We start from the raw sequence: 26,784 nt of genomic DNA, 5'->3' as shown, positions 1-26,784 counted from the left end.
TTCCTCTTTGTTTATCCACCAAACAAAGGTTGATACTAGAGAAACGAAGTGCATGCGAACATTCAAAATAGTCCTCTAGCAAAAAAAAAAAAAAAAAAAAAATCAAAATAGTCATATAATGACCAAGGACCACGGTAATGACAGACATGCATCAAAATATCCGTCGTGTATGACAAACGGTCTGGAGTGGAAAAATAAGGGCCCTTGTTTTCTATTTTTGTTTTCAAAAATCCAAGAAACTTAGACTTAACAAAATGCACCATGAAACTCTTTTGTTTTTAAAAATTTTCTCTAAAATCCTTTGAGCTTTTGTTCGCAAGGATTATTGCTCATAAAGAGGAGAGAAAATAAATGCAAGGATTAGTGCAAGTTTTGTATAAATGCGATCTTCTAGACAAAGCTTCAAGACAATGCAAGGCCTTTGCGAGCTCTCCTAGCTGAAATCAAGGCAGAGGACGGGATGACCTCACATCAGACATCACTAGCTTATTCTATGGGCCTATTATATTTATTTTTCGACAGCCAAATTAGGATATCCCAGACTTGTATGGTGGTTGGTAAGTACATTGACTATTGATTACATATGTCTGTTTCGTTCAGGATATATGGTAGATCGGTTATTTTTACATGCAAGAACATTTTGTTCTCATCATTGAAGTTACAACTTTTTTCTCTCATTTTCTTATATTTTTAAATTATTTCCAAAAAAGAATACTATGTTCTGTGATTCAATATATGGGTCAACCTGATTCAATCTGACCTTCAGAATTTATCACTCGATTCCACTCTTGAAATCATTGCATGCATATATACTGGTATTTTGAAACAACTGAAATTTTAACCATATCAAAAGAGACAACTGATAAATAGAAACTGAACTCTTCACAAAGGAGAAAAAAAAGAAGAAGAAAGAAAACGAAAAGAAAAGAAAAAAAAAATCTAAACTATGACGATAACATATTGCAAGATCTAATGAGGATTTTCGATTATAATTATGGTGGCGAATCCGTTCGGGCAAATCTAAACCAATACAAAATGACTTCAAAATAGTAATATGACTTACGAAGGTAAGTCACTGTTCACATGGACATAAACAAGATATGTTTTCATAGTCACGAAAATTATTTACATCATATATCTTTAGTTTCCAATTCCTGTCGCTTCAAAAAAGTAATATATTTTGTAAAAATTATTTAAGTATACTGAGGAATGCAATTCCACCAATATACTATCTGTTTTTTTTTCCGAAAAAAAAAAGAGCACAAGCGCTTGCACTCTGTTCCCTCACAACGCGTCTTCTCTCACATTTGAGAGAAGACTGTCCAATGAATACTCCTGCGAACTCAAAATGCTGCCCAACCAGATGCGGTGCTCTTTGCTGATCCAGACCCACTTGAGGGTAGGCTTCTCTGCGAATCCAAAATGATAGAATCACAAGTATAAGAAGAGAAAAACATTGAAACATGCCCTATTCATGGATGAGTTGACAGACAATTGCAATGATGCTAGAGATTTAACAAAAAACTGCTAGAAGTGATGTTTCTCGGCAATTAGTGAGAAAAATGTCCATAGAACAATTCACTTGGAAATAAAATTCTCTTCAAAGACTAGTTTGCACCACCAAGTAGTCAAGCAAACACCAATCCAAAGGGGTGGGGAAGGGGAATAATCGAGTTATCAGGAAGCCAAGTCCTGAGGTATCCCAAGATCTGTTAATTAGTGAAGGTCCTTACAGGCAAAAACACCCTAGTGAAGGTCCTGAAAACCAGGTTTTGTAAAGAATGCATGCTAATGCAAAAACGTGTCAAAACCAAATGGGACTTGGTCTTTCACGTCCAAACATCCAAACTATTACCTAACAACATATGGTTGTGCATTATTACTTCTCCACATGTTACAGTTCAGTTTCATGTGCATTCCACCAGTGTCATAGATGTGTATGCTTGTCAGTGCGGAAATGAAAAAACAGGAAAACTTACACATACACGCAGAGGATAGAAACATACCTCAATTGCAGAAAGATCTGCAAAAGGATCGGCAGGACACCTTTCTGAATCTCCAGGAGCTTTAAATCCGGCGTTGTGACCTGTCATCCTAGCAACTGCACGGTCATTAGGTGGGGGTGGAAGAGGAGACCTGATCTTCCCAGATCCACCAGGCGGTGGTGCAAGAAGTGCGCTTGCCTTTTCTTTGCCAGAAGCTCCTCCCGATAGGCCAGCAGCTGAAAGCATGCCACTTCCACTAGATGGCTTGTTCTTCACATTTATACGGATGGTTTCTCCTTCCTAAACTTAGAATCCCTCATGCGAGGGGGAAGAAAAGAATCATAACACCAGAAATACAGGAAACAGCTAACGTTATATGCATTCCATAATAAATAATGGTCGACTGACTGCAAGGACGGCATAAAACCAACTTCATGGTTATGCTAAGCAAAAGGAGACGAATGAAAAGGGAGTTACAATATCATGCTTCCTGGGAGCATGGTTTTGGTACTGAAAAGTCATATATTGCTTGCAACCACAACTAAGAATACCATTATCAAAAATAAGATACGATAAGCAAAAGCACCTTTATGTTTATGATAAGTAGAACGGAACCAACAGAAATCACAAAAACAGAAGCACCTTTATGTTTATGATAAGTTCGAATATTAGTTTCTTAAGATACTATCCAGAAGGTGCCTTTTTCTTTGGCTGCTGGCTAGATGCAACAATCTTCTTTTAAATGCTTATTGCAAGATATTAAATAACAGTTCATCACAGAAGGGGAGAGGGTGAGCCTTCACACAGCAGTAATGTTGCTCCACGAGGTCACGGATTCAAAATATGGAAACAGCCTCTCTACATGCAGGGATAAGTTTGCAGACATTTGACCCTTCCCAGACCCTATAATGGTGGGAGCCTCGTGCATTGGGTGGTTCACATAAATACGCTGTATATTTATTAGTCGATATGCATACATTAGCATTTCTCGCTTGAATCAGACCTTCACTTATAGACATGATTAGCCAAAAAAAAGAAATTCATTCCATCATGAGTACTATTTAAAGGTTTGCTAAAATAATTCAACTACGAAGATGCCAAAATAATTAAGGTATGAATGGCTGAGCCAGCTTTCTGACTGATAGACATTTATGACAGGCAGGACATAGAGTGTATGGAACTTAAAAGCATAAGCAAATAAGAAGCCATATCAAATAAATGCAAATTTAGTGTAACATCATATGAAATGATTAAGGGGCAACATATTGAAGGTGGCATAGGAGTTGGGACCAATACGACAAAAAAAGTAATGGAGAAATAAGAGAAGTTGTGTGCAAGTGCGCGAAAGATCAAAAGAGGCCCATATAAGGAGTTATGCTTGAAACTAAGAAGAACAAAAGCAAGAACTGATGGCAACATAGATGGAACTTATAAGAATGGATTTACAAAAGCTAGCAATGATACCAAAGCTGGTACTTAAAAGGACTGGATGATAAATAAGGAAAACAAATTACAATACACGGATACTTCAAATTGCATGCACAGCTATAACCAATATGTTCTGAATACTGACTTTGTACATAGAATTTGTGGAAGTTGATGTTACTATAAGGACTATGGAGTATGGACCATGGGCTCAGGCATAATGTCCCAATGGCATGGTAGCTTGGCACAGGCATCGTACCTTGTTGTACTTGCCATTTCCTTTTCATGCACTCACACTATTGCATGTCAAGCACTAACATGTAGTCAGTACGTTTCAAATGTTGAATGCTGCTAAGGCACTCGGACATCATGCATCATGTCTTATCATGCATGCTGACCAGCACTTTGATCGATGCATCAATCCTGTTCGAGGTTGACCTAACCGTATACTATATTATCACAATCACCCACCATGCTTTATGAATGCTTTCGTACATATGTACGGAAAAGTTGTCATTTCCTAGCCATACCACATCTTATTTTCCACGATTTGATACGATGACATATCCCTCTCTTGTTGCATTAATGTCCATGTTTCATAGACACAAAGCCAATCCCAAATAGTGTCCTAGGATGCAAAGGTCACAATCAATGATGTGGACCATTAACTTGCATACAAAGTTGTCAAAGGCTCAAGGTGTGCTAAGGCGCCAAGGTCTCTTGGAGTCTAGGTTCAAGATGCAAAGCAACATGTGTGCCTAGGTCAAGTGAGGCACAAATGTATATCAACACAACTAAAAATATAAAAAGCATAAAAATTCAAATTTCTAATACAAAGCATATCAATCTAACTAAAAAGTAACAAAGATGAGATCTATTTCTGATGGAAATAGAAGAAGAAGAACAGGAACAATAAGAAGAAGAAAAATAGAGGTGGTATGCCCTATTTTCTATTTCTGATGGCAGAAACACAGAAGCAAAAGCCTGGTCTCTATTCCATGCCCTGTTTCTGGTGGACAAAGTCCAGGCCATATTCCAAAGGAAAACAAAAGGATAGAAGAAAGGAAGATGCGAAGAAGAAGATGAAGAACAAGGGACTTACCAGATGGAAGAAAAACAGCTAGTGCCCTGCTTGAAACCCTAGATCTGTCTGCATCTATCTCTTTTCTATGATAGATTTTTTTCCCTGGCTTTCTTTCGGCCACTTAATCCCCAAAATCTCAATCAGCATGATTTAATGGATGGTTGGGATTAAATATAGCAAAGGCATGCTTTTCCATTTGGGGCTTTTCTAGTAGGTGCAGAAAAGGTGTGTTTTTTTAGTGCCTTAATGAAGTCGCCTTGCCTTAAGGCATTCAAAGCATGAATACAAGGTTGGAGGAACCGATACTGGGGACCGTACTGGTTCTCTGGGGGCACAAATTGGTACAGGCCATGCCGGGCCTGTACCAACGAGGGCAAGGTACCGTAGGAGAGAAAGAGGGAGGGAGGCTGGCGGACGCCGTGGGGGGCTGGCATCCCGACCTCTCCCTCTCTCCCTCCCCTGCTCTCTCTCTCTCTCTCTTTCCTTCTCCTTCTACGGCTTTGGTAATGGGTCTTGTTTTCGTTTCCGGAACTATACCGGTGAGCCACCATTATGGCTCAGAACGGCCGGAACCGTCCCGGACAGTTCCGCCAACCTTGTATGAAAATGATGCCTTGGTGCACCTTGTGCCTTAGATACGCCTTCGACAACACTGCTCATATATTCACCATAAAACTAGCACCACAACTCTACAACCCATTATGTATCCATACCAAGGTTTCAAGGTTCGGTTGAGATCAAATCCTTTTTGGCCAAAGTTGAATTGAAACTGGCCCCAGGTTCAGGTATGACCAATTTCACTCTATTTTGGTGGTTTCAGTAGGTTTCCACTAAAACAGATCAAACTAGGCATAGATGCTTTTTAAGTCATTGTCTTGGTGCTTGCTATCATATTATGATCATTTCTTATTTGTTTAAGAACATGCCAATGTACTTCTAATTCTCAATAGTTTTTTCTTGAGTTGAAATAGGGGATAGATAATAAAAATAACCCATGATGGGTTGAGTTTACAAAAAGCACTACGAACAATTAAATACAATAAATTTTACAAGAATTACATGTATTCTGTAAAATATAATATTTCATAGCTACATACATTTGACTAAATAACCTCTTAACCTCAATTATATGATTAAGAAATGCCTAAATTCAATTATGAGTTCTACCAATAAAAGGCAAAAATATTGGAATGTGCTAAGCACTAAAAAGCAAAATAAGTGCAGGATATAATAAATTTTCTGATAGTTAGAATTTAATAAGTAAATTATATAATATATATATTTAAGTACAATATATCAACATATTTCATGAATTTCACTTATATGCAACATTAAACTTCAACTCAAGCCTGTCAAAATTGCACAAATAAAGGACCTATATAGCACAAATCTCCAAAACATTATGCAATCACTTTTCTTGGTCTTTTGTTGTTGTTTTTTTGAACTTTTCTGATTTTTTTTTGAAATAGTTGGAGCAAAACTTCTAAAATTGCTATGACTACCAAAACCGAAACTCCACGGGCCTAGCCAAAACTGAAAGCAAAGCTAAGTTTTCAAACCTTAGTCCATTTAATTCTCAAGTAAGAAAACATAAAACATTTTTTCTTCTGATTTTTAATCATATATTGTAGAATATAACAATGTAGCTCCTCGGTTTAGATGGCCCACCATGTACTTTTAACTAGTAGATTTGGGCTCCAATTCTATTGATAGATTGTGGCCTCATTTCGCTCTCTCTGCCTATATCCACAGAAACCGAATATATGATACATTCCTAAAATACTTTTATACCATATCTCTTTCTCATTTTAATCTTCTTTTATATTTCTTTTTCAACCAATAAATAAGTAAAATTGTAGAAAAGGAAAAAAAAACACCCTCAGAAGGAAAACAACATTCACTAAAGGAACCTATATAATAAGAGTTTGATTGATTCTCAACCTAATAGAATGAACAAGCTAGCTGAACATACATAAGACTAACCATGAATACTTAGCTTGGATGGTTATGGTTAAGGTAAGCTAGCTAACACACACCAAGTTCATAACTAAAGGAGGAAAATGAGAGAGAGAGAGAGAGAGAGAGAGAATCAAATATCAATTGTTATTAGTTCATAATAGTTGGCTTGTACCAACATCGACTAATAGAACCGGTACTTTCTTGTTAACTAGTATTTGGCCAGTTCATGAGGACACCAAATCCTTTTTTTTCTAACGTACGCGGATAACCAATCTTTACCAGCCTGTTCCAATTGAGCTGGCCAGTGAACCGGTAATATCAATCAGTTCAAGCCAATATTTAAGCTTATTTGGGAATCTTAAGCACTTAAGACTCATCTAAGTGCCCCATTTGAATTTAGTGCAATGTTAGAAGTTGTATATGACTTTTGGGGAAATATATGGGTTTCTTATATCACAATGAAAACCTGATAAGGAGAAAAAATAGAAGGGGAAAAAAGGAAAAAGGAGAAAAAGAAGGATACCTCCATACATGTATATACTTCTTAATTGCTAGAATCAGAAAACAATTCCTATATTAGTGATGATGTGACACTAGACTTGCAAGTTTCTGAATAAGTAAATTATAAAAGAAAGAAACATCAGACATAAGGTTTAATATCTCTGGCTATGTTTGTATTTCAATTTTCACTTTTTTTTATTGTTTACTTATATTTATTCTGTTAGAGCATCCAAACCTATTCACAATAGACCAGCTAGTAACTGTAAAGTACCATGAATGGGTCATCACTAGTATCAATGTTTAAACTTTAAACCAAAACATGAGGAAGTGCAAGGAAGCCACCAAGACGTGAAGAGAATGTGATGGATCCAGGCCCAAAAATAGGCAAGAAAGACTTACTGGAAGAGTGGATCTTTCAAGGTAATACAAGAACATAACATACAAAAATTGGCAACTCATAAATCTTGTGGCATGAAAAATGCCCTTGAATTTCAGCTGGTAGGAGGTCAAGGCGACGCTAAAAGCAGCAGTAGGCATGCAAAAGAATCATCATAAGAGCCACTAGAGACATATCAAGAGTTTTGTTTTGTGTTGTTTTAGGGGTCATTGCTTGATGTAATTATAAGAGGCTTGATTTGACAAGCACAATGGTGCAGGTTCAAGTCCTGAGGCAGCCATTTTGTACAAAAATGCCAAAGGTTAGGTTTGTCCTTCCTAGGATCCTGGATTGCCATGACCATAACTAGGTAATGGCCCCTTTAAAATGCTCATGATACTAGCCAAAAGTGAGCTCTATAGCAAGAGAACTACAGCTTAGGAGATTGTTTTAAAAGCAAGAAAGATGGTGAATTTCCAAGTGCGGGGATGCTTCTTTATCCATGTCCCACAAGTTTCTTTATAATACCCAGGTATTTAAAGTAAAGGCACCCTATGGGATAGTGAAAAGGACATCCCAAAACTAAAACACGAGCAAGGAGCAGCAGCTAACACAATATCAAAGTCAGAAGTGGAAGTGTGACAGTATACTATAGTACATAGCTGGATCTCCTCAAAATTTGTTTTGAAGATAGCAAACTTAAGGTAGGGACACTTGTTGAAGCAACCTGCCTCCTTAGTGGCTTAAACTCAAGGTTTAAGTTGCATTAAGAACAATTTAAGCTACCTTTTATTCCTAAAATGCTTGCACTCTACGGATTGAACAGAGCATGTATCCGGCTTAGAGGTTGCAGCTTGCACATTATACATCAAAATGGAAGACTTATTGATCTATTTGCTTTGCCTGCTAAGCATCCTAAAGATCACAAAAAAAGTCGATGCATATGAGCGTGATGCAATAGCACATATATCTAGGTAAGTTCATGGTCGTCTGACTACCTAAAAGTTGATGTCTAAATGAAGGATGGCCCCATCAGTTTCATCAAATACGAGCAAACTCAATAATTGATATCAGTCGAATAAAATTAGAGTTTAAAGTGGAGAGGGCCTTCAAAATAGAACCGATAAGATGGTGTGACATGTCAGGCATGGTATGATGGGTCTAAATATTGACAAACCAATAATTCAAATATGTCCACTAGAATGTTTATAGGATATGACATAGAGATAATTGTAAGATGCAATACTGTCAAATGGGCCAAACAAAAGGTCAAATCAAAGCATTTAAATAAGAATATTAAATGCCAGTACTATAATTTGTGAACAAGGTGGACAAAGGAACCTTCCAATACTCAAAAAGGCCAAAAAGTGAGAACAAATAATAAATGTGAGGTGAAATAAGTCTAAGCAGATCAAAAGATAAGGGGAAATTAGACAAAGATTATCATTCCAACGGAATAGAGCAAAATTTGAAATGTTTCAAAATTCAACTGACAATTGAAATCAACAACCTAAGCAGAAATACTTAATAAAAGATGGAGAGATTATTTGGAGGCACAAAAAGGGAAACAATACATACATACATACATACATACATACATATATATATATATATATATATATATATATATATATATATATATATATATAAAGGAACCTAACTTGATTTACAAGGAAAACTGAACTAGCCCTGTATTTTTGCAGAGAAAAACTCACAGGAGATCCCACTTTAAATTATAGTGAATTAGGACAAAATCAACTCATTATATAACTGTCTAGGCAGAGATCAGGATGATGGTGATATTGATAGCATGCTATGTACAATCAAGAGTGGTCGACAACCTCACTTTGAGGCATGAAGCTCAGTCTTCCTATTATAGTCGTGGCTTTATTGAGGGCTAGAACAGAAAGAGATGCTTGCAGGAATGTGCTTCAGGCTGCATTCACCAGGAAAATGATGACACAATGATATCGGTGGAATCACAAGAGAAATTGGAGATATGACCCACAATTTGGCAACAAAACTGATGAAGGAAAGTACTAGAGAAATATCAATCCACGAGAACTTTTCTAGCTACCACAAGATCCAATCACTGAAGTTCAGCAACAGCCAGCTATATTTACCAAAGAAGAGACCAATGCATGATTGTCAAGGCAGTTGCATCCAACAGTGGTTAGTTCAAAGTAAACTAAATTTAAGATAGAATTGTATATCATTTGACTTCATATGCCTAATAGATGGAATAATGAAGGAGTTAATGATTGTTCATGATTTCAACCTGGCAGATTCTTTTTATCAAGTAAAACCTACATCAATGAAGCACATGAGTGAATATGACTAGATGCAGATGTTGCAGCAGGAAAGGTGATTCTTGGAAAACAAATTTAAAAGAGAACAAAAAATAAAAAATTGTGTACATTCAATGACTACCTACCATCTATATAATCGATTTCAGAACATGGCATACAACTACAAGCAAATTAAGGGAGTAAAGATGACAGACGAACCACCATGTGACAGTCTGGTAAGTACATACAAAGGGTCAAATCATCACATCATTAAAACCAATAGGAGGCTAAAAATCTTGATAAGGTCCACACATTGGTGTAGCTGAACTCAATCCCTAACATAACCTAGTACTAAGGTAACTAAACAAACTGCAGATCAACAGGAATCATTAGCAACAAGTATAAGGTGATACAAAGTGAACTGCAAAGCTAAAATCCTAATGACCTGACTTCAAATTCTACCAAACTAATAAAAAAAATTGTTCTCTCACATAGACTTTAAAAAACAATAAGGATAAACAATTTGACCTACAGTTACTATGCACCATGCAAAATTAATTTGCTAAGGCAAGATAGTTCTGTCAAATGCATCATCAAAGTAATGACCATGCAGTATTTCTCTTATTAAATTTAACGCCCCAAGAGTATATTTATTGTTCTATTGTAAAAATCAATACTTTAAAAGCTCTACGCCAGTTTATGACAATAAAACAACAAGAGAATCGGGGCAGACACTGAGACAGAGAACAAACACTGCCGCCATTTACCAATGAGCTGCAGATCAACAAGATCAATGTGATAATGTCTGATGAATCGATAAACAATTCTACTTAGATACCTTTAGCCGATGATTCACTGCAGGATGGATATCAATGTGACTTTCCTCGTTCTCCTCGCCCGTCTCCTTCTCATGCTCCCTCCTCACATACTTCTCGTGGTCGGACAGCGCCACATTGAAGTCGAAAGCCTCGTTGCGCTCATTGAAGCCGAGGCCAATAAACGCGTGCTTACCCCGCCCATCCTCGATCTTGAGCACGAAGTAGCGGGAGGAGTCGAGCACGGTCTCGACCGAGTTCTCGCGCTGGCCGGGGTGGACGAAGCAGGCGGCGAAGAGCTCGCCAGAGTTGGGGTCCTCGAGCCGGATCTCGCAGCGCTCACGGCAAGACACCACTCGGAGGCGGCCCGACCAGATCTTGTCGGACTGGAGCCACTCACCGCACTTGTACCCGCCGCTCGTGCTCCGGGGCGGGATCTTGTACACCGACACCTCCCGCACCACCAACAGCGTGTGCTCGAACGCCTCCTCCTCCTCAAACGACGACATCGTCGATTACAGATCCAAGTCCCGCGCCTTGAATCGCAAGAGAAAACAAGAAAAGATTAGCTTTACTTCTGTTCTTCCAAAAAGAAACATGATGGAACGCATTCGGGTTTTCTTTCAAGAACTGGACGGATGGAACATCGAATCTTACTGAAATTTGGAGGTTTCTTTCCGAATTTGGCAAGATTTCAACGGTGTCTTGGGATAAAGAAGAGAATCTTGGAGGAGATTTGTGTGGGATTTCCCGGAAGAAGGAGGTCAAGGGAAGAATTGACAGATGATCCGTGCAAGAATTAAGAGTTGCTGTGGAGCTCGTGAGGGATCCGGGGGTGGTGAAGAGGGCTTCTTGCTGCTGTTGAGCTCGTGAGGGATTTGAAGGCTTTTGGCCGGTGAAAAGTTACAGGAGACGTGACATCGGAGCGGCGGGGGTCGGGGGTGGCGGAGAACGAAGTGGGAACCGCCTGAAATTACGAGTCGGTTCCGAGGTCTCAATATCGCCGATCTCCGCCGTAACCGTTATTTCATGTTATGTTATAGTGGAAATAACAGCCGTTATGTGCCCGCTTCATCGTCAGCCGTCGTCTGTACTGAAAAAGGTAACACGCAACAACCGGGGAAATTAAAAATCTCTCAAATCGCTCCTTACTGAATAATCAAAGAAAATAGGCTCCCATATTAGATGTAACATACTCCTCATAATATTCTTTTTGAAACTTACCAGGCCTTTCAAAATATTTGTTCTTTATATACTTGTTTTGCATAAAAAATAGTTAAATATATCAACAATTTCTTTTTCTTTTTTATGGTATCTTCGTTTTGCTGTTTTAATTCTTTCTGAACTTCTGACGATTTTTTTTTTTTTTTAGGTTTTGATTATGACTCTATTTGAATCATATATCGATGCTACATTTGGGATTCCTTTTTGTTCTCAAAACAAATATATGGTATTTCCATGCTAATGGGCATCAGGATATGTTATGTAATTAATTTTTGTCAATTATATTGTGATTTCGTTGCTTCCATTATCTTGCCTTGCAACAGTTTTGATAGTAATATTGATGCATTTTAAAGTTAAATAAAATGAAAATACCAAACATCTTTTCAAGTGAAACCAACTTGATGATAATGTTGATTAGAATTCCAAACCATAGAAGATACAACTCTTAATAATATTTTGCTTGTACAATGATGGTTTCTTAGAACTTCATCAAACATCTTTCTGTCATCTTGATAGAAACTAAAAGCATTATTTACTATTAACATACATATAGGGAAGTATAGCTGATGACTAGGCTCATTGTATCCACAGTGAATCATTTTATCACTCCAGCATGTAATGATAACATTCATTCACCTTTGTCCAAGACCTCTCATTTCATTTCTTTTATTATTTTATTTATATTTTTTTACTTATACATTTCTACTAAAAACTGATTTATTAAAATAATTCTCGAAAAAATATTTAGTACTAATCTTGCTAGAAAATATTAGATTTATTTTATTTTGCAGCATTACATGTATTTAGACAATTTTAGATGAATTTATCCTCGTGCCCAAGATTGAGTTAAGTTAAGCGACACACAAATTTATTTAGACCATTTTGTAAACGGATGCAAGGGTAAAATCGTTTTGGCGACCTTCTTAATCTATATCATTATCTAAGATTAAAATAGACGCAATCTTTTGGTGCAAGGTCAAAGTCAGGGGACATGTTTGGGCGGCACTGATCGGGGATCTCACGCGTGGGCCCCCAGATCACCGTCAGTCTCAAAGCGCCTCTCGGACCCAAACCATACCTTGCTCATAAAGACTCGGTTCGGATACAAATAAACGGGTTTATATTGGAGTCAGATACATAGCGGATCGAACCCATACCTAAGCCATTTACTGAAGCCCTAGGGGCACGCTTCCCGGTCCCTGCTCCCCCAAATTGAACTTCTCGAGGTCGGAGGAGAGAGCGGAGAGATGCAGAAGAGGGAGCCCGGCAAGGCTGGGGGCTCCAACCCTACGCCGGCGAAGCGCGGCCGCCCGTTCGGAAGCACCACTGGAGGCGCCGCTTCTTCCGCCTTGGCCGGCGGCGATTCAGCTGCTCCAGCGTCGCTCCTCGGCCCTTCTATCCAAGTCCCCGCCTCCTTCGCCGGTCAGCCGCTCGTTGCATCTTCTGTCCCTCTCTCTTTCTTATCTCCCCTCTTTTGTTGTTCGAATAGGAGAGCTGGGTGTTGATTTTTGCTTTTGTTTTGCTCATCTCTTTTCTTGTCGTTGTTTGCATTTTTCTGCAATCAAATTTTATAACTACCAGCACTTTGAGTTACTGAGCTTTTGCCATTCCAACACATTGTGACTCGACTAATGCCAGGTGTTTATTATCTCTCTCTCTTTCTCTCTCTCTGAAGGTGGAATGAAATTTAGAGCTTATGGGACTCCCTTGTAAAATTTGGGGATGTTTTGTGCTGTGAAGACGAGAGTGGGGGATTATTATATGACTTATCTTATTGTGGATTGCGTTACTTTTTCATGTGTTTAGGTGGAAATCGTAGTCGTTGATTGTGTTAAATTTGGAAGTGAACGCAGTGTTCTACTTTATTTTAGGTATTTTTTGTTTGATGTCATTGCAAGAAGTAACGAAAGTGGGTTTCCTGGAAGTGAAATCCATGTACAGGCACACGGCACTAAGAAGACAACACTGAGACATTTCTGCAAATTTGTGTCTTCTCCCATATGGATGTCTTGAACTACACTTCAATTATTTCCTTTGGAATTTTTTACTGGAATAGAGATGCAAGATAACTATAATCTATAAGTTTTTTTTTTGTTTTGTTAGTTGACTAAATAAAAGTGGCTGAAGTGGGATGGGAAAGTAGGGTATGTGTAGAGGCTTTTATTCTCTGAGAAGTAACTTTGTCTAATAACGTTGGGAGGTTACTTCATGGTGCTCACCGATGGTGGTTATTAATACATGGGCTGCAGGTTTCTAGTGGTTAATCAAACTCTAGGAGTTTGCACTTTCTCAAGTTACAGCACTTTTGGCTTGATTTGTCTGGAAACGGGAAGTGAGAAAAAAGCCCTATCGAGCTTTATTGACTTAGGTCTGTAGGCTGTAGGGTAAATCAATGCTGTAGTTTTTTCCTTTTCTATTTTAGTCTTCATCGAATGAAAACTGTGGGTCTTGTAGTTGGACTGTACCATTCCCTTTTTATCTTGGTTAGTTTTGCCTCATGTCTTCTTGATGAAGGGACGGTACATTTTTTCTCTCATTTTCTTCTCTATCTCTGGAATATCTCATGTTATTGTATATGAGATGGTTGTTGCATGTATAGTGAGTCTTATGCAATGTTATGCATTCAGCTGAATAACCTCTATACTGAATGGAAGTGGAATTAATACATGTTAGCTTCTGACTCACTTGTTGATTACTGTGCCTGTTTACTTTTCCACAGATCAAAACAATAAGAGGATTGTTCTAGCTTTGCAAAGCGGATTAAAGAGTGAGCTGACATGGGCTTTGAATGCTCTTACGTTGCTCTCTTTTAAAGAGAAGGATGACCTGCGTAGAGATGCAACACCTCTTGCTAGGATACCTGGACTACTAGATGCTCTCCTTCAAGTTGTAGGTGCTGTTATTCTTTTGTTTATCTTCTCTATTTTACCCAACCTTTTGGAGTTATTTAATTCCTCTTGATGCATTTGCTGCACTGTGCACTCAGGAGCTTTAATTCCCATTACAAGTATTGGACAATTTGTCGACTATTAGCCGCTTCCTTAGCTAAAGCGACATGGTAGTTTTCATTTGACAGAAATGTCGGGATTAGCCTAATTTACCGATAAGTCTTGCCAGTTCTGATCTGCATATGGTTCTTACATTTTGACAAGTGCTTTAGAATTCTCCCTCTTTGAGTAGTTAAAATATATTTTGTGTCTTTGTATATGGGTTAAATATCATTAGAAAAAATTGCCAGAGCTTTAAGTTCTATTTAAATTTTCTTCATAGATCTCTTGTATACCTCTGTCACTTTTGAATGCATTTAGAGAAATGTGATCATGTCAATTGATTTCATGTCGCAGATTGATGATTGGCGCGATATAGCGATTCCTAGGGATTTTACAAAGCCAGCAAGGGTAAGAACTTTAGGAGCAAATTCTATGGTTACAGGTTTTGGGAATGAGTATGAAGCATTGGGCTGTACTGATGCCCTATCGCAAGCAGGGTATGTTATGTTGCCTCTCTTTGCATTCTAACATATCATCATTAGACACCCTTAATTTATGTCAGTTATTTATAAGCTCAAAATTGGATTATTTTAATGGCAGTCCTGGAACTGGTTTGTCCAACACAGAGGCTTCTAGTCGCAAAAAGCAGCGGTCTGTGGAATGGTGGTTTGATGAGGATGGCTTATTCAATCTGGATGAAGAAGGACGGGCAGAAAAACAACAATGTGCCGTCGCTGCATCTAATATCATCCGCAACTTCTCTTTCATGCCAGATAATGAGGTTATTATGGCTCAACATAGACATTGCTTGGAAACGGTATTTCAATGCATAGAAGATCACAACACAGGTGGGCAAAAAATGATTTATTTAATATCTGATTTCTTATTTGTTTGCTTGCTTTTACCTGTCAAGATCTTTATCAGATGCTGCTTTCTGTTCTCTTCCCTTTGTTTTCAATTGTGCATGTTTCCATCCACTTTTCTGTTGATGGTAATTTATATATGCATACTGTTTACGGAGGCTTATTATAATATGTTGAAGTTTATAGTATATGACATAAGCATGGCAACAAGATGCTTTGGCCTTCTTTGAGTATGGAGGGTAGTATTTCATTGCACGGATCGTGCTGTGCTGCAAGGTTACATTCATCAATGATGTGTAACTTCTAAATGTGTTTGCTTTTAAAATGCATCTGAAGTATCAGAGCTAACAATAATACCATTTTGAGGCAATAATATAAACATTAGGAAGAAAATCTTGGAGCTAGGAGCTATGACAAAGACAATCTTCTTTTCAGCAAGAAATATGAAGCTAGGAGCTATGAACCGTGGTTTTCCTGTAACTTGCAAATCTTGGTACATCAGCTCCCGTGCAAAAGCCATGGATCTGTAAGTAGGGTGCAGCAGCAATGAGCCATTTTGAATGATTCTAGACTTCAATCAACTGCCTGTCCAGCTCACTCTATTGCTGTTTTTACAACCTCACTTTTTGTCCTGCAACAAACCAAAATGCCCTCCTTAGCACAAGGGAAAATGCCATCTTTAACTTTTCTTATGTCCATAGGTCTCAAGCAAATTGACAATAGGCAGTTCATGTGGAATAAGCTACGAACTGATATTACAAGTTCCACTCTTCGCTGTAAACAGCATTATTGGACTTCTTTGTAGAAATCAACTAGCCAATACGCTCGACCTGATGACCCAGCCCAAACAATATAGCACTAGGCCCATGGTTTTGCCATTGACATCCTTACCATTCTACTGATCTGCTTTTGATCTTTCCAACTAAAACATTAGATATCTTCTTGTCCAGATTTATGGAAGAGATAAATTTCCAAATACAATAGAACCCAAAAAGAAAAAGTTCTTTGCTTGTAACTCAATATTCTTTTCACGAGCAGCAACTGATTAGCATCTGTATCAGAGAGTTGCTAAGCTATTGCATTCCTTGCTGATTGGCGTTGTTAAGGCTTCATAAAAATCTGGATGGACAGTTAAGTAAAAAATAACAGCTAAGGCGAACTCTGATCAATTGATATGATAATTAAGGACTGACAGCAAAACATAGCAACAACTTGATGTAGGCTAGCTCTAGATGTGGATCATGATGGAGAGGCTGTCTTCAAAATGCCATAAATGTTGAGTGAAGGTATGCCAAGAATTAATACAGGCATTGATTATCCTAAATAACTCGGCCCTAATGTGGAAAAAAATGGTGGGATTTTGACTCAGCATGTTTTTCTCCGATTATCATGTTCTTAGGGGTAAAGAACTCTTGAAAATGGTATGTCTACCTCATCAAGCAGTTTAGCAGTTGTCAGATAATAAGAAGTCGCACACCTTTGATAATTTCATGCAAATAAAAGGTTGGTTTGTGATTTCATTAGTTGTTTGGAAGAAGAAGAAAGGTAGAACGAATCCTACATCTGCTGTGATTGAAATGCAGAAGTCAAATATATAAAATGAACACTTAAACTGTCAGAACTTCTCAAACCTCCATATGATGCTTGACTTTGATTACACGGCAAGGATATCTACTGATTCAATGATTTCCTACATGTTTTTCATCTCATATTAAAATACAAGATAAGATGGATATAGGCTATACAGCATTCAATGATTTTGGTCATATAAATTAGAAAGGTTAGATTGGTAGCAAAACGTCACCAAATTATCATGATAAGCTAAATGAAACTTCAACATGCCCTCAGCATTTGTGTTTCCATTCATAACAAGAGCAAGAGATGGGCATGCTAGGATATACTAGTCACATGATTTTAGGTTCTTGAGTCTGTTTGCGATGATTTAATACTATTTACTATCCATTCACTTTTAAGCATTTCCAACTTTTATGTTACAATGCTCATTAAGTTAGGTTTTTCTTTACTTGTTTTTTATCCTAAAATACAAATATGAACCCCTCTTGACTAAGGGCCTTCTAAGATTTTCATTGCACATTCCCATACATCTCACTTCATTATCCACCACTTGTATTGTGTTAGTTGAACTTTTATGCTTCCTTGAATAATCTCAATCCTTTCCCTATCCATCCTAGTTTTATAAAAGGCCCATTTAGTATTTTTGGTTATACCATATTCATATGTACATGTAACCCTTTTTTTTTTTTGGCTGATGTTCTGAACTGCATAACCTTGCAGGTTTTGTAACTATGTTAGATCATTTTGGTCAGCTTAAAAACGCACTTTGTCACATATTTGTGATCAAGATATTAAGTTGATCACAGTAGGATATTTTGTGGCCATCGCTTCTGATTGGAGCCTCATGTTACTTGTTTAACAAAAATTGTACAAGTCAAATAATATACACTATGCACAATCTTGAGCAGAAACAATGTAATTTTGACAAGTAATTAGGCATTCCTTATGGGCTTAATTATAAGTAATTTAATGGCCAGATTAAGTAGAGGATAAGAGTTTGCCTAGTTGAATAAATGTCATAAGGGGCTTCATTGCGCCTCAATGATGTAATAATTTATTGGAGGGATTATAGAGGTCATTGGTATTTGCAAATTCCACTCAACCTGAGATAGATAAAAATAATAGGGGATTAAGTGACCAAAGCAACTTTATAAAGTTTGGTGATTTTGGTGGAGGGAGAGACTAGTGACAAAGGACTCATTTGGTTCGTGGGAAGAATTTCTATTACTAGAATGTTTTTCTTGAAAAGATGATTTTTGCAAATATGATGCCTGGAAAAATAGTTTTGGCATGTTTGGTTGATCATGGAAGAGTGGCATATTTCAAAGTGGCTTATGTTTTTATAAAATATCTATTATATCTTTAATAAAGGAAAAAATCTTACCCATAGATTTTGATGGCTTAAGAGTATTTTTGGAAAAAAAGAGACCCCAATTCCTAACTAGTAAGAAAGTAGATTTCCCATGCCCCTCATACGTTTTTCTTTTCCATAAAATATGAAAATCTTATTCTCATGAAAATGCTACTTTCTCATCTCTCTTATTTGAAAACTCCAATTAAACAAGGGGCATTTCTTTGTTTTCCCGTTGATTACACTTTCTCCTTTTCTTTCTCCGCACACCAAACGAGTCCAAAATGCAACCCTAGTTAGTGAAATAAGATTTATTGGTTAGCTAAAGAGCGAGGGAGGATTGTGTGGCTCAAATGTTGCTATCTGCACAAACACTTCCCATTAGCTGTTGTTTAAGCATCATGCACTGACATCATCCTGCTTGTTTTAATTGAACAGAAGATGAGGAGCTCATAACTAATGCACTTGAGACAGTTGTCAATTTAGCACCACTGCTGGATCTGCGGATTTTCAGTTCATCCAAACCATCATATATCAAAATGACGTGAGATAGCTTTATCTCAAAGATGCCCTCTTCCTTTTCAATTATATCTTGGTGCTGGGTCCACCTATTCTGATTCTGGCTGTATGAAACTAGCGAGAAACGTGCAGTTCAAGCCATCATGGGGATGCTGGGATCTTCAGTCAAAGCATGGCACTGTGCAGCTGCTGAATTGCTGGGGCGCCTGATAATAAATCCTGATAATGAACCATTTCTTCTTCCATCAGCACCACAGGTCAGTATCCAGTTCTGAAGTATGCGTGTATTTTATTAATTGCTGAGTGTATGAGAGAATCCCTTGATTCTAGAGGGACTTGAAAGGCAGAGTGTGTTTGGGTCGGTCCTATGGTTCATTTAGGTTCCATATGATGTGGATCGACCATCATACTTCCCATAACTCTTCAACATAATGCAATAAATAGGTGGGGTGTACATACATGCACTCATTGGACTAAATTTTTGGGGTATTGCATCCATTAAAGTATATTATCTGTTTGGACTGTAGATATACAAGCGACTAGTTGATCTTCTGAGCCTACCAGCTGTAGATGCACAGGCGGCTGCAGTCGGAGCACTTTATAACCTTACAGAAGTGAATATGGATTGCAGGCTGAAGCTTGCCAGTGAACGATGGTAAATGCCTCCATTTTAATCAATTATGGCTTATAGAAGTGGTATTGACAGTGTTCTCACGTATGTTTCATTTGATTTAGGGCTGTTGATAGACTCTTTAAGGTAGTCAGGGCTCCACATCCTGTGCCTGAGGTCTGCAGGAAAGCAGCAATGATATTGGAGAGCCTGGTCTCTGAGCCTCAGAACAGGGCTATGCTCCTTGCCCATGAAAGTACCTTTGCAGAGATCCTCATGTCAGATGGAAGACATTCTGATACCTTTGCACGGATATTGTATGAGCTAACTTCAAGGCCAAACAATAAAGTAACAACAGCTCGAGGTGTTTGGGGTATGTGAGACGATACCCAAAATGCAATGCAGTTGGCTTTGACATATGTATGAACTGTTTCTTATTGGAATATATTGTAGTTATTGATGTACACCAAGAGTATTTCTATCTGAACCAAAAATTAGGTCATAAGAGAATGAGTTATAAGCTGTATGCATAATATGACGAGTCATATTGATCTATAGTGAAGTCGCTCATTCTACAAATGTTGTAATTTTGCTTGTATTGAGAACTGCACTATTGCATTTTAGAGAAGACTAAAACTGAATGATCAAGTTGAGTTCCTCGCGCAGTTGGGGTGGACCATCAGCACCTATCAGGATTTTCCAAATACTTTGTAAGTAAAATTTATTTCTTTGGAGATGGTTGGTTCGATGTGCCACTTCAGCTTCCCTCTAGGACGGGGACCATGTCTGACAGATCACATCAAGCCTTCTCCCTCACTATTTGGTTGGTGTTGTGAATTGTTGACTCACGTTGAGTTCTTACTTGAACTCAACTACAATGAATTTGGCTGTAAGTCATGGACTTTGCCGACTTCATATGGATTTCTTAGATTTAGCATGTATGTTCCTTCCTTTACAACTCAAATTGCTCTATCGTTTTATGCCCAACTCTCTCAGCCCCCTGCACTCTTGGACATAACCTGTGCAAATTCTGCGAATTCTTTTTTTGAACATTAAAGTGTGTCAAAAAGAAAAAAATTTATACAGCTGTCGTTTATTTTGCCTTTTTGTCAGAGCAAATTTAATCCTAAATTTATTTATTTTTTTGGTATCCAATCTGATTTTAATATTATAATAATAGGTAGAAATCGGATTGAATTTCAACTGTGAGAGAGGTTTGGATAGATATTTAATAAGGATTTGAATAGAACAAAGGACTGATAATTCTTATCTAGATGTATAATGGATTAGGCAAAAAAAAAGATACCTAGATGCCTAAAATAGAAGCAGATAAAATGGCGGATTAGGCCGAAAAGGAGGAAGCGGGGATGGCACTGGCGAAGAAAGAAAGAGTTGTGCCATCTCTATCAGCTGGTATTTTTGTTTTTTTTTTTTTTTTTCCTGTTAACGGCTTACCGCTGTTAGAAATCGATCTAGACCTAATACCACTTCACAACCTCTCAATTCAGTATAAATATATATTTTTTATTTTTTTTCGTTGGCCACATTTCGCCCCAAACGAGTTGTTAATACTGTGGCCGTGCAGGACGCACATGGACGACGACGAGAAATAAAGTTTAAGAACACCGTAAAATAAGTCCCAGTCCCGATCCATATGGGAAGCATGTGACATGCTGGTGTCGTTCTTTCCAGTCTCTGCCGTACTTGAGCGGTGTTTCAACTTTCCCTTCATGCTTCTGTTTGAAAATTCCAAGCACAAGACGACACCTTCAAGGCCTCCGGTACCTGCCTCTCAGCTTTTTCACCAGCTCCGAATTCTGTGTACATATATATATATACACCCTGCGCCCGTCTCAAAGGACCAACTCCCCTCATAATCTTTCCTTCTTCTTTCCCACCAGGATATATATGGAAGGAGGAGAGGAGAGGAGGCGAGGGCACCCACGGCTGAGAGGAGGGAGGAGGAGGAGGGAGGAAGGAGGCTACAGCCATGGATTCTCTCCCTCCCAGATTCAATCACTGGCTGCCATGTGCGAGGCTCTCATACCCTCCCTCCCAATGGAAGAGCTCCACGTCAGCAGTGGCAAGGAGGACCCACCCACCAAGAGCCTCCAGGCCTTCTACCTGGCTTCCGGGGCCGAGTCCCCAGTACCAGATGAGGTGCTTCCTTTGTTCTCCCTGCACTTCTTTCAGGCTGCTGCTTTTTGGGTGGTTATTTTGATTGCCATTTATATTGATTGATTGGGCTCTTAAGAGGTGCACTATTTTCTTTCCTCCAACCTCCATCAATGCTTTTGTGTTACTACTACTTATTTATTTATTAATTTTTTGGGTTACGCCTCATGTTTCTCCTTGAATACCTAGTGAATGACTTGGTATGTCTGTTTCTCTGTTCTGTAAATTGATCTATTACGCTTCTTCTTCTTCTTCTTCTCTTTCTTCTCCTTTCTATGAGATTTTATTTTCTTTTCTTTTTTAACAACATGATGTTAAACTCTTCTGCATTGATTAGTATACTACTTACTGGTTAATGGCCGCATGCCCTTGCGCATTTCTTCGCAAAGATGTCCATACGCAATTTTAGCATAGAATATTAAGCGATGCTAATAGATTTTGAAGCCATGGCCGGGTGCATTGTCTCGTTAGCTGTTTCTGTTTGCAGTACATCATTATCTATTTGTTTTGGCCTTTGCTTCTTGTTTATATCAGAGCTCTTATTGAGGGAAAAAAAAACAGGTTGCAGAGTTATTGGTCAAGAGAGGCCTGAGAGAGGCTGTTCTTTTGGTCAAATTGGTTCTATGGCTCCTTGCTACCAAGCTGGGCACGCTTGTCCTCTGTGGGCCCCTGAGCCTCCGTGGGGGATTCCCATTCATCAACAAGTTCTCGGACATGCCTGTGGAGAAGAGGGAAGAGGTTCTTAAGAGATGGAACAAGGAAAATTTTTTTATTCCTCTGAGGATGGTTTTTGTGATGGTCAAGGTCTTCTGCTTCCACATCTTTTATTCAATGGTAAACTTCCTAGAGCTCCTTTAACTTTGTTTTCCCTTCTGAAGAAAGAGCTCTGTTAGTCTTTGAAATTAAAATGCCGGCTCATTTGACCTTGGACTTTGAAGTTGTGTTATTTTGTCTTTTCTTCTATGTTCTAGGAATGATATTATCTTCTGAAGTTCCTCCCTTCTTTCATATGCCTTCTCAATAAAACATTGACCAAGTCAGGGTTCAAGAATGCAATCAGCGAACGCAAACTAACCTGAATTAATAAAAATATATTTGAATAAATATGCTAAAACTTTAGCAGTAAAAAAGAAAAAAAAAACAAAAGAAAGCAAAACAGAAGTATCTATTTTGATCTAGAAATATGATTTGAAATATGCAGTTTGGTAAGATCACAGAGATTTTCAAATAACTCATATATTGGGTTCTAGTAATGCTAGAAACTATCAAAAAAAAAAAACATGTTCCCTTTCAGAATTGAAATAAATTCAGAGGATGAAAGGATGAAGTTCTTCTAAATAATTCAACAGATTGGCACAAATTTGCATGCAGGATAAACTTGTGGAGAACCTTTTCTACCTATATCATGAGGTAGTCATCATATATTTATATTTGAGAATGTACAAAAGATTACTGCCAATAGATCATTGTCATGAAGTTATGTCCAAAGTGTATGCAAGCCCACACCCCAATCAGGAGATGCCGCTCAAAAAGAAGTCCCTATCTTCTAACAGAAAAATCCAAACAGTAGCCAGTTGTCCATCCTGGCTTCACACTGATGATTTGAATTATTTATGCATCATTCTAACCAAAGCAATCAATCGCAGTACAGTGGTCACATATCTTTAATTTATTTTATTTATATTTTCTGCCTGCTGATAAGATCATGACATGACTGCCTAACTGTTTTTGATATTATATGTTACGTTATCTTTGTTAATTACCATTTTCTCTTGATGCTTGATATAGATTGATAGGAACCTACCTACACATTACTTCTTCAACCATGCGAACATGGGTGATACCTCTGATTCCTGAAGAGCTGTTTATCCCATTTCTCTGATGTTGTAGATTGTGTCAACTTTTTATTCTGTTGCAGCTTACGTATGAGAAAACCAAAATATCGAACCACTGCTTCCTTACAATTGGTATGATTTATGTGCTTACCCAATTAGAAAAGATCCCTTCCATTTTGCCTCCTTCAGAGTGAGTTTATTGATAAGAAAGTCGAATCTATAAAGCAATGAACTGGAAAGAGAACTAATTATATCATTCAGACGAAATAGATGCGTACTAACACTTTGCCCAGGCGTAGAAACTATGGTTGAAAGCTAGTCAGGAGAAGCAATAGCTATCACACTTACTGGTTTCGTCGTCTTATTTATGATCGACTGCAGTAACTGAAGAATTGCAGCTAAAACTCTTAATTAGCGGAGTCTTTTTTTGTATTTAATTATTCTTCAGCAGAAATTCTTCTCTACATGGCGGTGTTTCTTTTTCTTCCCTCCAGACTAACGAAAACTCTGAGAACCTGTCATGGAATGCAATTGGATATAGCTTACCAACTGAAGAAAAGCCGCGAAAATCTCAAACAGAGAGGCCTCTTGAGAAGGGGATCATAGAAACCATGGATCAAACCGATGCATCCCTTCTCGAATCACTCACCAAGAAAGGCCTGACAGTCTCCCAAGACCCCATGCAAAACATCTACAGAATTAGATGCGACGTGGCCATCGTTGGCTCCGGCTGCGGCGGCGGAGTTGCCGCTGCAGTTCTTGCGAGCGCGGGCCGCAAGGTTATAGTCATCGAGAAAGGCAACTACTTCACGTCGGAAGACTACACCTCCATTGAAGCCCCATCCATGTACGAACTGTACGAGTCTGGAGGAATTCATAGCACCGTCGACGGGAAGGTGATGCTCCTGGCTGGATCCACCGTCGGGGGTGGTTCTGCTGTGAACTGGGCGGCTTGCATCAAGACACCAGACCATGTCCTCAGGGAATGGGCGGAAGAGCGTCAGCTTCCTCTCTTCACGAGCACGGACTATCTCTCAGCAATGGACGCGATCTGTAGAAGACTCGGAGTCACCGAGAGCTGCAGCGAAGAAGGATTTCAGAACAAGGTTCTCCGCAAAGGCTGTCAGAATCTCGGTCTTCGAGTAGACTCCGTGCCGAGAAATTCTTCGGAAAGCCATTTCTGCGGCAGCTGCTGTTACGGCTGCCGAGCAGGAGATAAGCGTGGGACCGATGCAACGTGGCTGGTGGATGCCGTCGATTGCGGCGCGGCGATCTTAACGGGATGCAAGGCCGAGAGATTCGTATTCGTAGAGAACGAGCCGGGGGAGAAGAAAAGGAAGAAGTGCGTGGGACTGATTGCCAGATCTTCGAGCCACAAGGTCACGAAGAAGCTAGAAATCGAAGCTAAAGTGACCATCTCAGCGTGCGGTTCTCTCTTGACGCCGCCGCTGATGATCGCCAGCGGGCTGGCAAATCCGAACATAGGCAGGAACCTCCGCCTCCACCCGGCAGCTCTTGCATGGGGTTACTTCCCGGATTCGGTGTCGGACCTCCGGGGCAGGGCTTTCGAGGGAGGGATCATCACGTCGCTGCACGAAGTGAGAGCGCAGGAGGATTCGGATGCGAGCTTGCGGGCGATCATCGAGACGCCTGCGCTGGGTCCTGCCGCCTTTGCGACGCTGGTCCCCTGGGTGTCGGGACGGGACATGAAGGAGAGGATGGCGAGATACAGCCGGACGGCGCATCTCTTTGCGTTGGTGCGAGATCGCGGCTCGGGGACGGTGGAGGGGGAGGAGGGGATTGTGAGATACCGATTCGATGGTTTGGATAGGGAGAATATGAGGGAGGGGCTGCGGAGGGCGCTGCGGATTTTGGCGGCGGCGGGTGCGGTGGAAGTGGGGACTCACCGGAGCGACGGCCAGAGGATCAAATGCAAGGGTATCAAGGAGGAGGACTTGGAGGAGTTCTTGGATGGGATTACGGCGGTGGGGGGTCCGAGGTCTCGGAGTGAATTGTGGACCATCTATGGCTCTGCTCATCAAATGGGGAGCTGTAGGATGGGAGTGAGCGAGGAAGAGGGTGGGGTGGATGAGAGAGGGGAGAGTTGGGAGGCACAGGGGCTCTTTGTGTGTGATGGGAGTGTGCTGCCGACTGCCCTTGGGATTAATCCTATGATTACCATCCAGTCCGTCGCCTACTGCCTTTCCAAAGGGATAGCAGAATCCCTCGGCAGAGGGCCTCAATGAGAGAGAAGTAATTACTAGTGTAAGTTGAGACCGCAGCATTTACTATAGTGATGACAGTGCCAATCTGCTTATTGTAAGTTTAAAAAAATATCATGACTATTATCTCTTGTTTACAATTCAAGGTAAAGCATGTTACCCTCCAGAATATTGAACTTGGAAGAAGTTGGGTTGAAATGTTCAGTTTTTTTTTTTTTTTTTACTTTTCTCAAAAAATATTCAAATATACTAAGCTGGTGTTATAATACCAATAAGGTGGCACGAGAAGATTTTGGATCATCAAGTACCGGATTCAAAGATGAAGGTTGTAGAGTGAAATTTAAAACAGCTACTTGAGATTTTAAGTTGCAAGAAGAGAGAGAGAGAGAGAGAGAGAGAGAAAAGCTTAGATTTTCATTTTGCAGCCATTGTCTTTGATATTTGATACTGTGTAAAACCCTCATTCCACTTATAAGATCTTGTAGCTCCATCCATTCTGTCAAAGTTTCACCTAAACATTTGCATGCGTTATCTCTCATGCCGAAGTAGAAGTGTACGCTCGCAAACGTGAGAACTCAACAACGATGAGGCCGCACGCGCGTGGACGTTTTTTTTTTTATTTTTTTCCGAGGCCTCTAATGGCGTTCTGTCACCTCTCACGTGAGTAGAACCGACCGTTTGTCTTGAGCACCAAGTAATGGTGTTCTGTCACCTCTCACGTGAATAGAAACGACCGTTTGTCTTGAGCACCAAGTGCACACAAATCATTTAAACCAATCTTTCTGGCGCCCGCTGCCCATCTACTTCGGGCTGCTGAGAAGCGTGATTAGGTAGCCGCCCATGTGCTGAAGATGGAGAGCTACCTCAGACGCTCGGCAATATTTTGTTTTCTAAATTTATTAGATGCATTCGTAATTTATAAATTAGCCGCTGTAGCCAAAATAATAGTAATAATAATAATAATAATAATAATAATTTTGTTTGTTT

General features: G+C 39.2%; 3 protein-coding genes and 1 long non-coding RNA gene across 7 annotated transcripts; 2 read left to right on the top strand and 2 right to left on the bottom strand.

Moving 5' to 3' along the window:
- Window positions 1-1,009: 1,009 nt before the first annotated feature.
- Window positions 1,010-11,477, bottom strand: LOC103703921 (uncharacterized protein At1g03900-like). The gene is made up of 4 exons (XM_008786984.4): window positions 11,091-11,477; window positions 10,457-10,969; window positions 2,007-2,285; window positions 1,010-1,409 (listed from the first exon to the last, which is right to left on the bottom strand). Exons 2-4 carry the CDS (start codon window positions 10,940-10,942, stop codon window positions 1,344-1,346), a joined length of 831 nt encoding a protein of 276 aa, XP_008785206.4. The 5' UTR covers window positions 10,943-10,969; window positions 11,091-11,477; the 3' UTR covers window positions 1,010-1,343.
- A 1,299-nt stretch (window positions 11,478-12,776) lies between these two features.
- LFR (ARM repeat superfamily protein) lies at window positions 12,777-20,230 on the top strand. 2 transcript variants are annotated; one of them, XM_008786982.5, is made up of 8 exons: window positions 12,777-13,079; window positions 14,377-14,546; window positions 15,002-15,144; window positions 15,248-15,495; window positions 18,875-18,980; window positions 19,074-19,212; window positions 19,483-19,610; window positions 19,691-20,230. In XM_008786982.5, the coding sequence occupies exons 1-8, from the start codon at window positions 12,905-12,907 to the stop codon at window positions 19,944-19,946; spliced, it is 1,365 nt and encodes a 454-aa protein (XP_008785204.1). In that variant the 5' UTR covers window positions 12,777-12,904; the 3' UTR covers window positions 19,947-20,230. The 2 variants fall into 2 exon arrangements, with proteins under 2 accessions (XP_008785204.1, XP_088580228.1); XM_088724102.1 differs by lacking the exon at window positions 12,777-13,079 and adding an exon at window positions 13,227-13,295.
- Window positions 20,231-21,104: 874 nt separating this feature from the next.
- Window positions 21,105-25,995, top strand: LOC103703919 (long-chain-alcohol oxidase FAO2-like). 3 transcript variants are annotated; one of them, XM_008786981.6, is made up of 4 exons: window positions 21,105-21,346; window positions 21,467-21,725; window positions 22,302-22,574; window positions 24,070-25,995. In XM_008786981.6, the coding sequence occupies exons 2-4, from the start codon at window positions 21,474-21,476 to the stop codon at window positions 25,819-25,821; spliced, it is 2,277 nt and encodes a 758-aa protein (XP_008785203.4). In that variant the 5' UTR covers window positions 21,105-21,346; window positions 21,467-21,473; the 3' UTR covers window positions 25,822-25,995. The 3 variants fall into 3 exon arrangements, with proteins under 3 accessions (XP_008785203.4, XP_088580226.2, XP_088580227.2); XM_088724100.2 differs by lacking the exon at window positions 21,105-21,346 and having other exon boundaries at window positions 21,391-21,725; XM_088724101.2 differs by lacking the exon at window positions 21,105-21,346 and having other exon boundaries at window positions 21,499-21,821.
- On the bottom strand, window positions 22,017-24,072 carry LOC113462528 (uncharacterized). The gene is made up of 2 exons (XR_003385005.4): window positions 23,924-24,072; window positions 22,017-22,815 (listed from the first exon to the last, which is right to left on the bottom strand). It is a non-coding gene; the product is annotated as an uncharacterized LOC113462528 (long non-coding RNA).
- Window positions 25,996-26,784: the final 789 nt, after the last annotated feature.

This window comes from Phoenix dactylifera, chromosome 6, assembly GCF_051530095.1.
Source record: "Phoenix dactylifera cultivar Ajwa chromosome 6, Ajwa_hap1_PhDact_Kaust_v1.1, whole genome shotgun sequence".
In the NCBI taxonomy this organism is placed as follows: Eukaryota; Viridiplantae; Streptophyta; class Magnoliopsida; order Arecales; family Arecaceae; genus Phoenix; species Phoenix dactylifera.
This window is presented reverse-complemented; position numbering and strand designations above follow the sequence as displayed.

Bases quoted from the DNA above. Each gene is read 5' to 3' on its own strand.
- LOC103703921 (XM_008786984.4), bottom strand. From the start codon at position 10,942: ATGTCGTCGTTTGAGGAGGAGGAGGCGTTCGAGCACACGCTGTTGGTG. The intron at 2,286-10,456 runs GTATCTAAGTAG...TTCTAAGTTTAG, and splicing joins CAGTGAATCATCGGCTAAAG to GAAGGAGAAACCATCCGTAT. The intron at 1,410-2,006 runs GTATGTTTCTAT...TTGGATTCGCAG, and splicing joins CAGATCTTTCTGCAATTGAG to AGAAGCCTACCCTCAAGTGG.
- LFR (XM_008786982.5), top strand. From the start codon at position 12,905: ATGCAGAAGAGGGAGCCCGGCAAGGCTGGGGGCTCCAACCCTACGCCG. The intron at 14,547-15,001 runs GTAGGTGCTGTT...TTCATGTCGCAG, and splicing joins TAGATGCTCTCCTTCAAGTT to ATTGATGATTGGCGCGATAT. The intron at 19,611-19,690 runs GTAAATGCCTCC...CATTTGATTTAG, and splicing joins AAGCTTGCCAGTGAACGATG to GGCTGTTGATAGACTCTTTA.
- LOC103703919 (XM_008786981.6), top strand. From the start codon at position 21,474: ATGGAAGGAGGAGAGGAGAGGAGGCGAGGGCACCCACGGCTGAGAGGA. The intron at 21,726-22,301 runs GTGCTTCCTTTG...AAAAAAAAACAG, and splicing joins AGTCCCCAGTACCAGATGAG to GTTGCAGAGTTATTGGTCAA. The intron at 22,575-24,069 runs GTAAACTTCCTA...TCTTCCCTCCAG, and splicing joins TCCACATCTTTTATTCAATG to ACTAACGAAAACTCTGAGAA.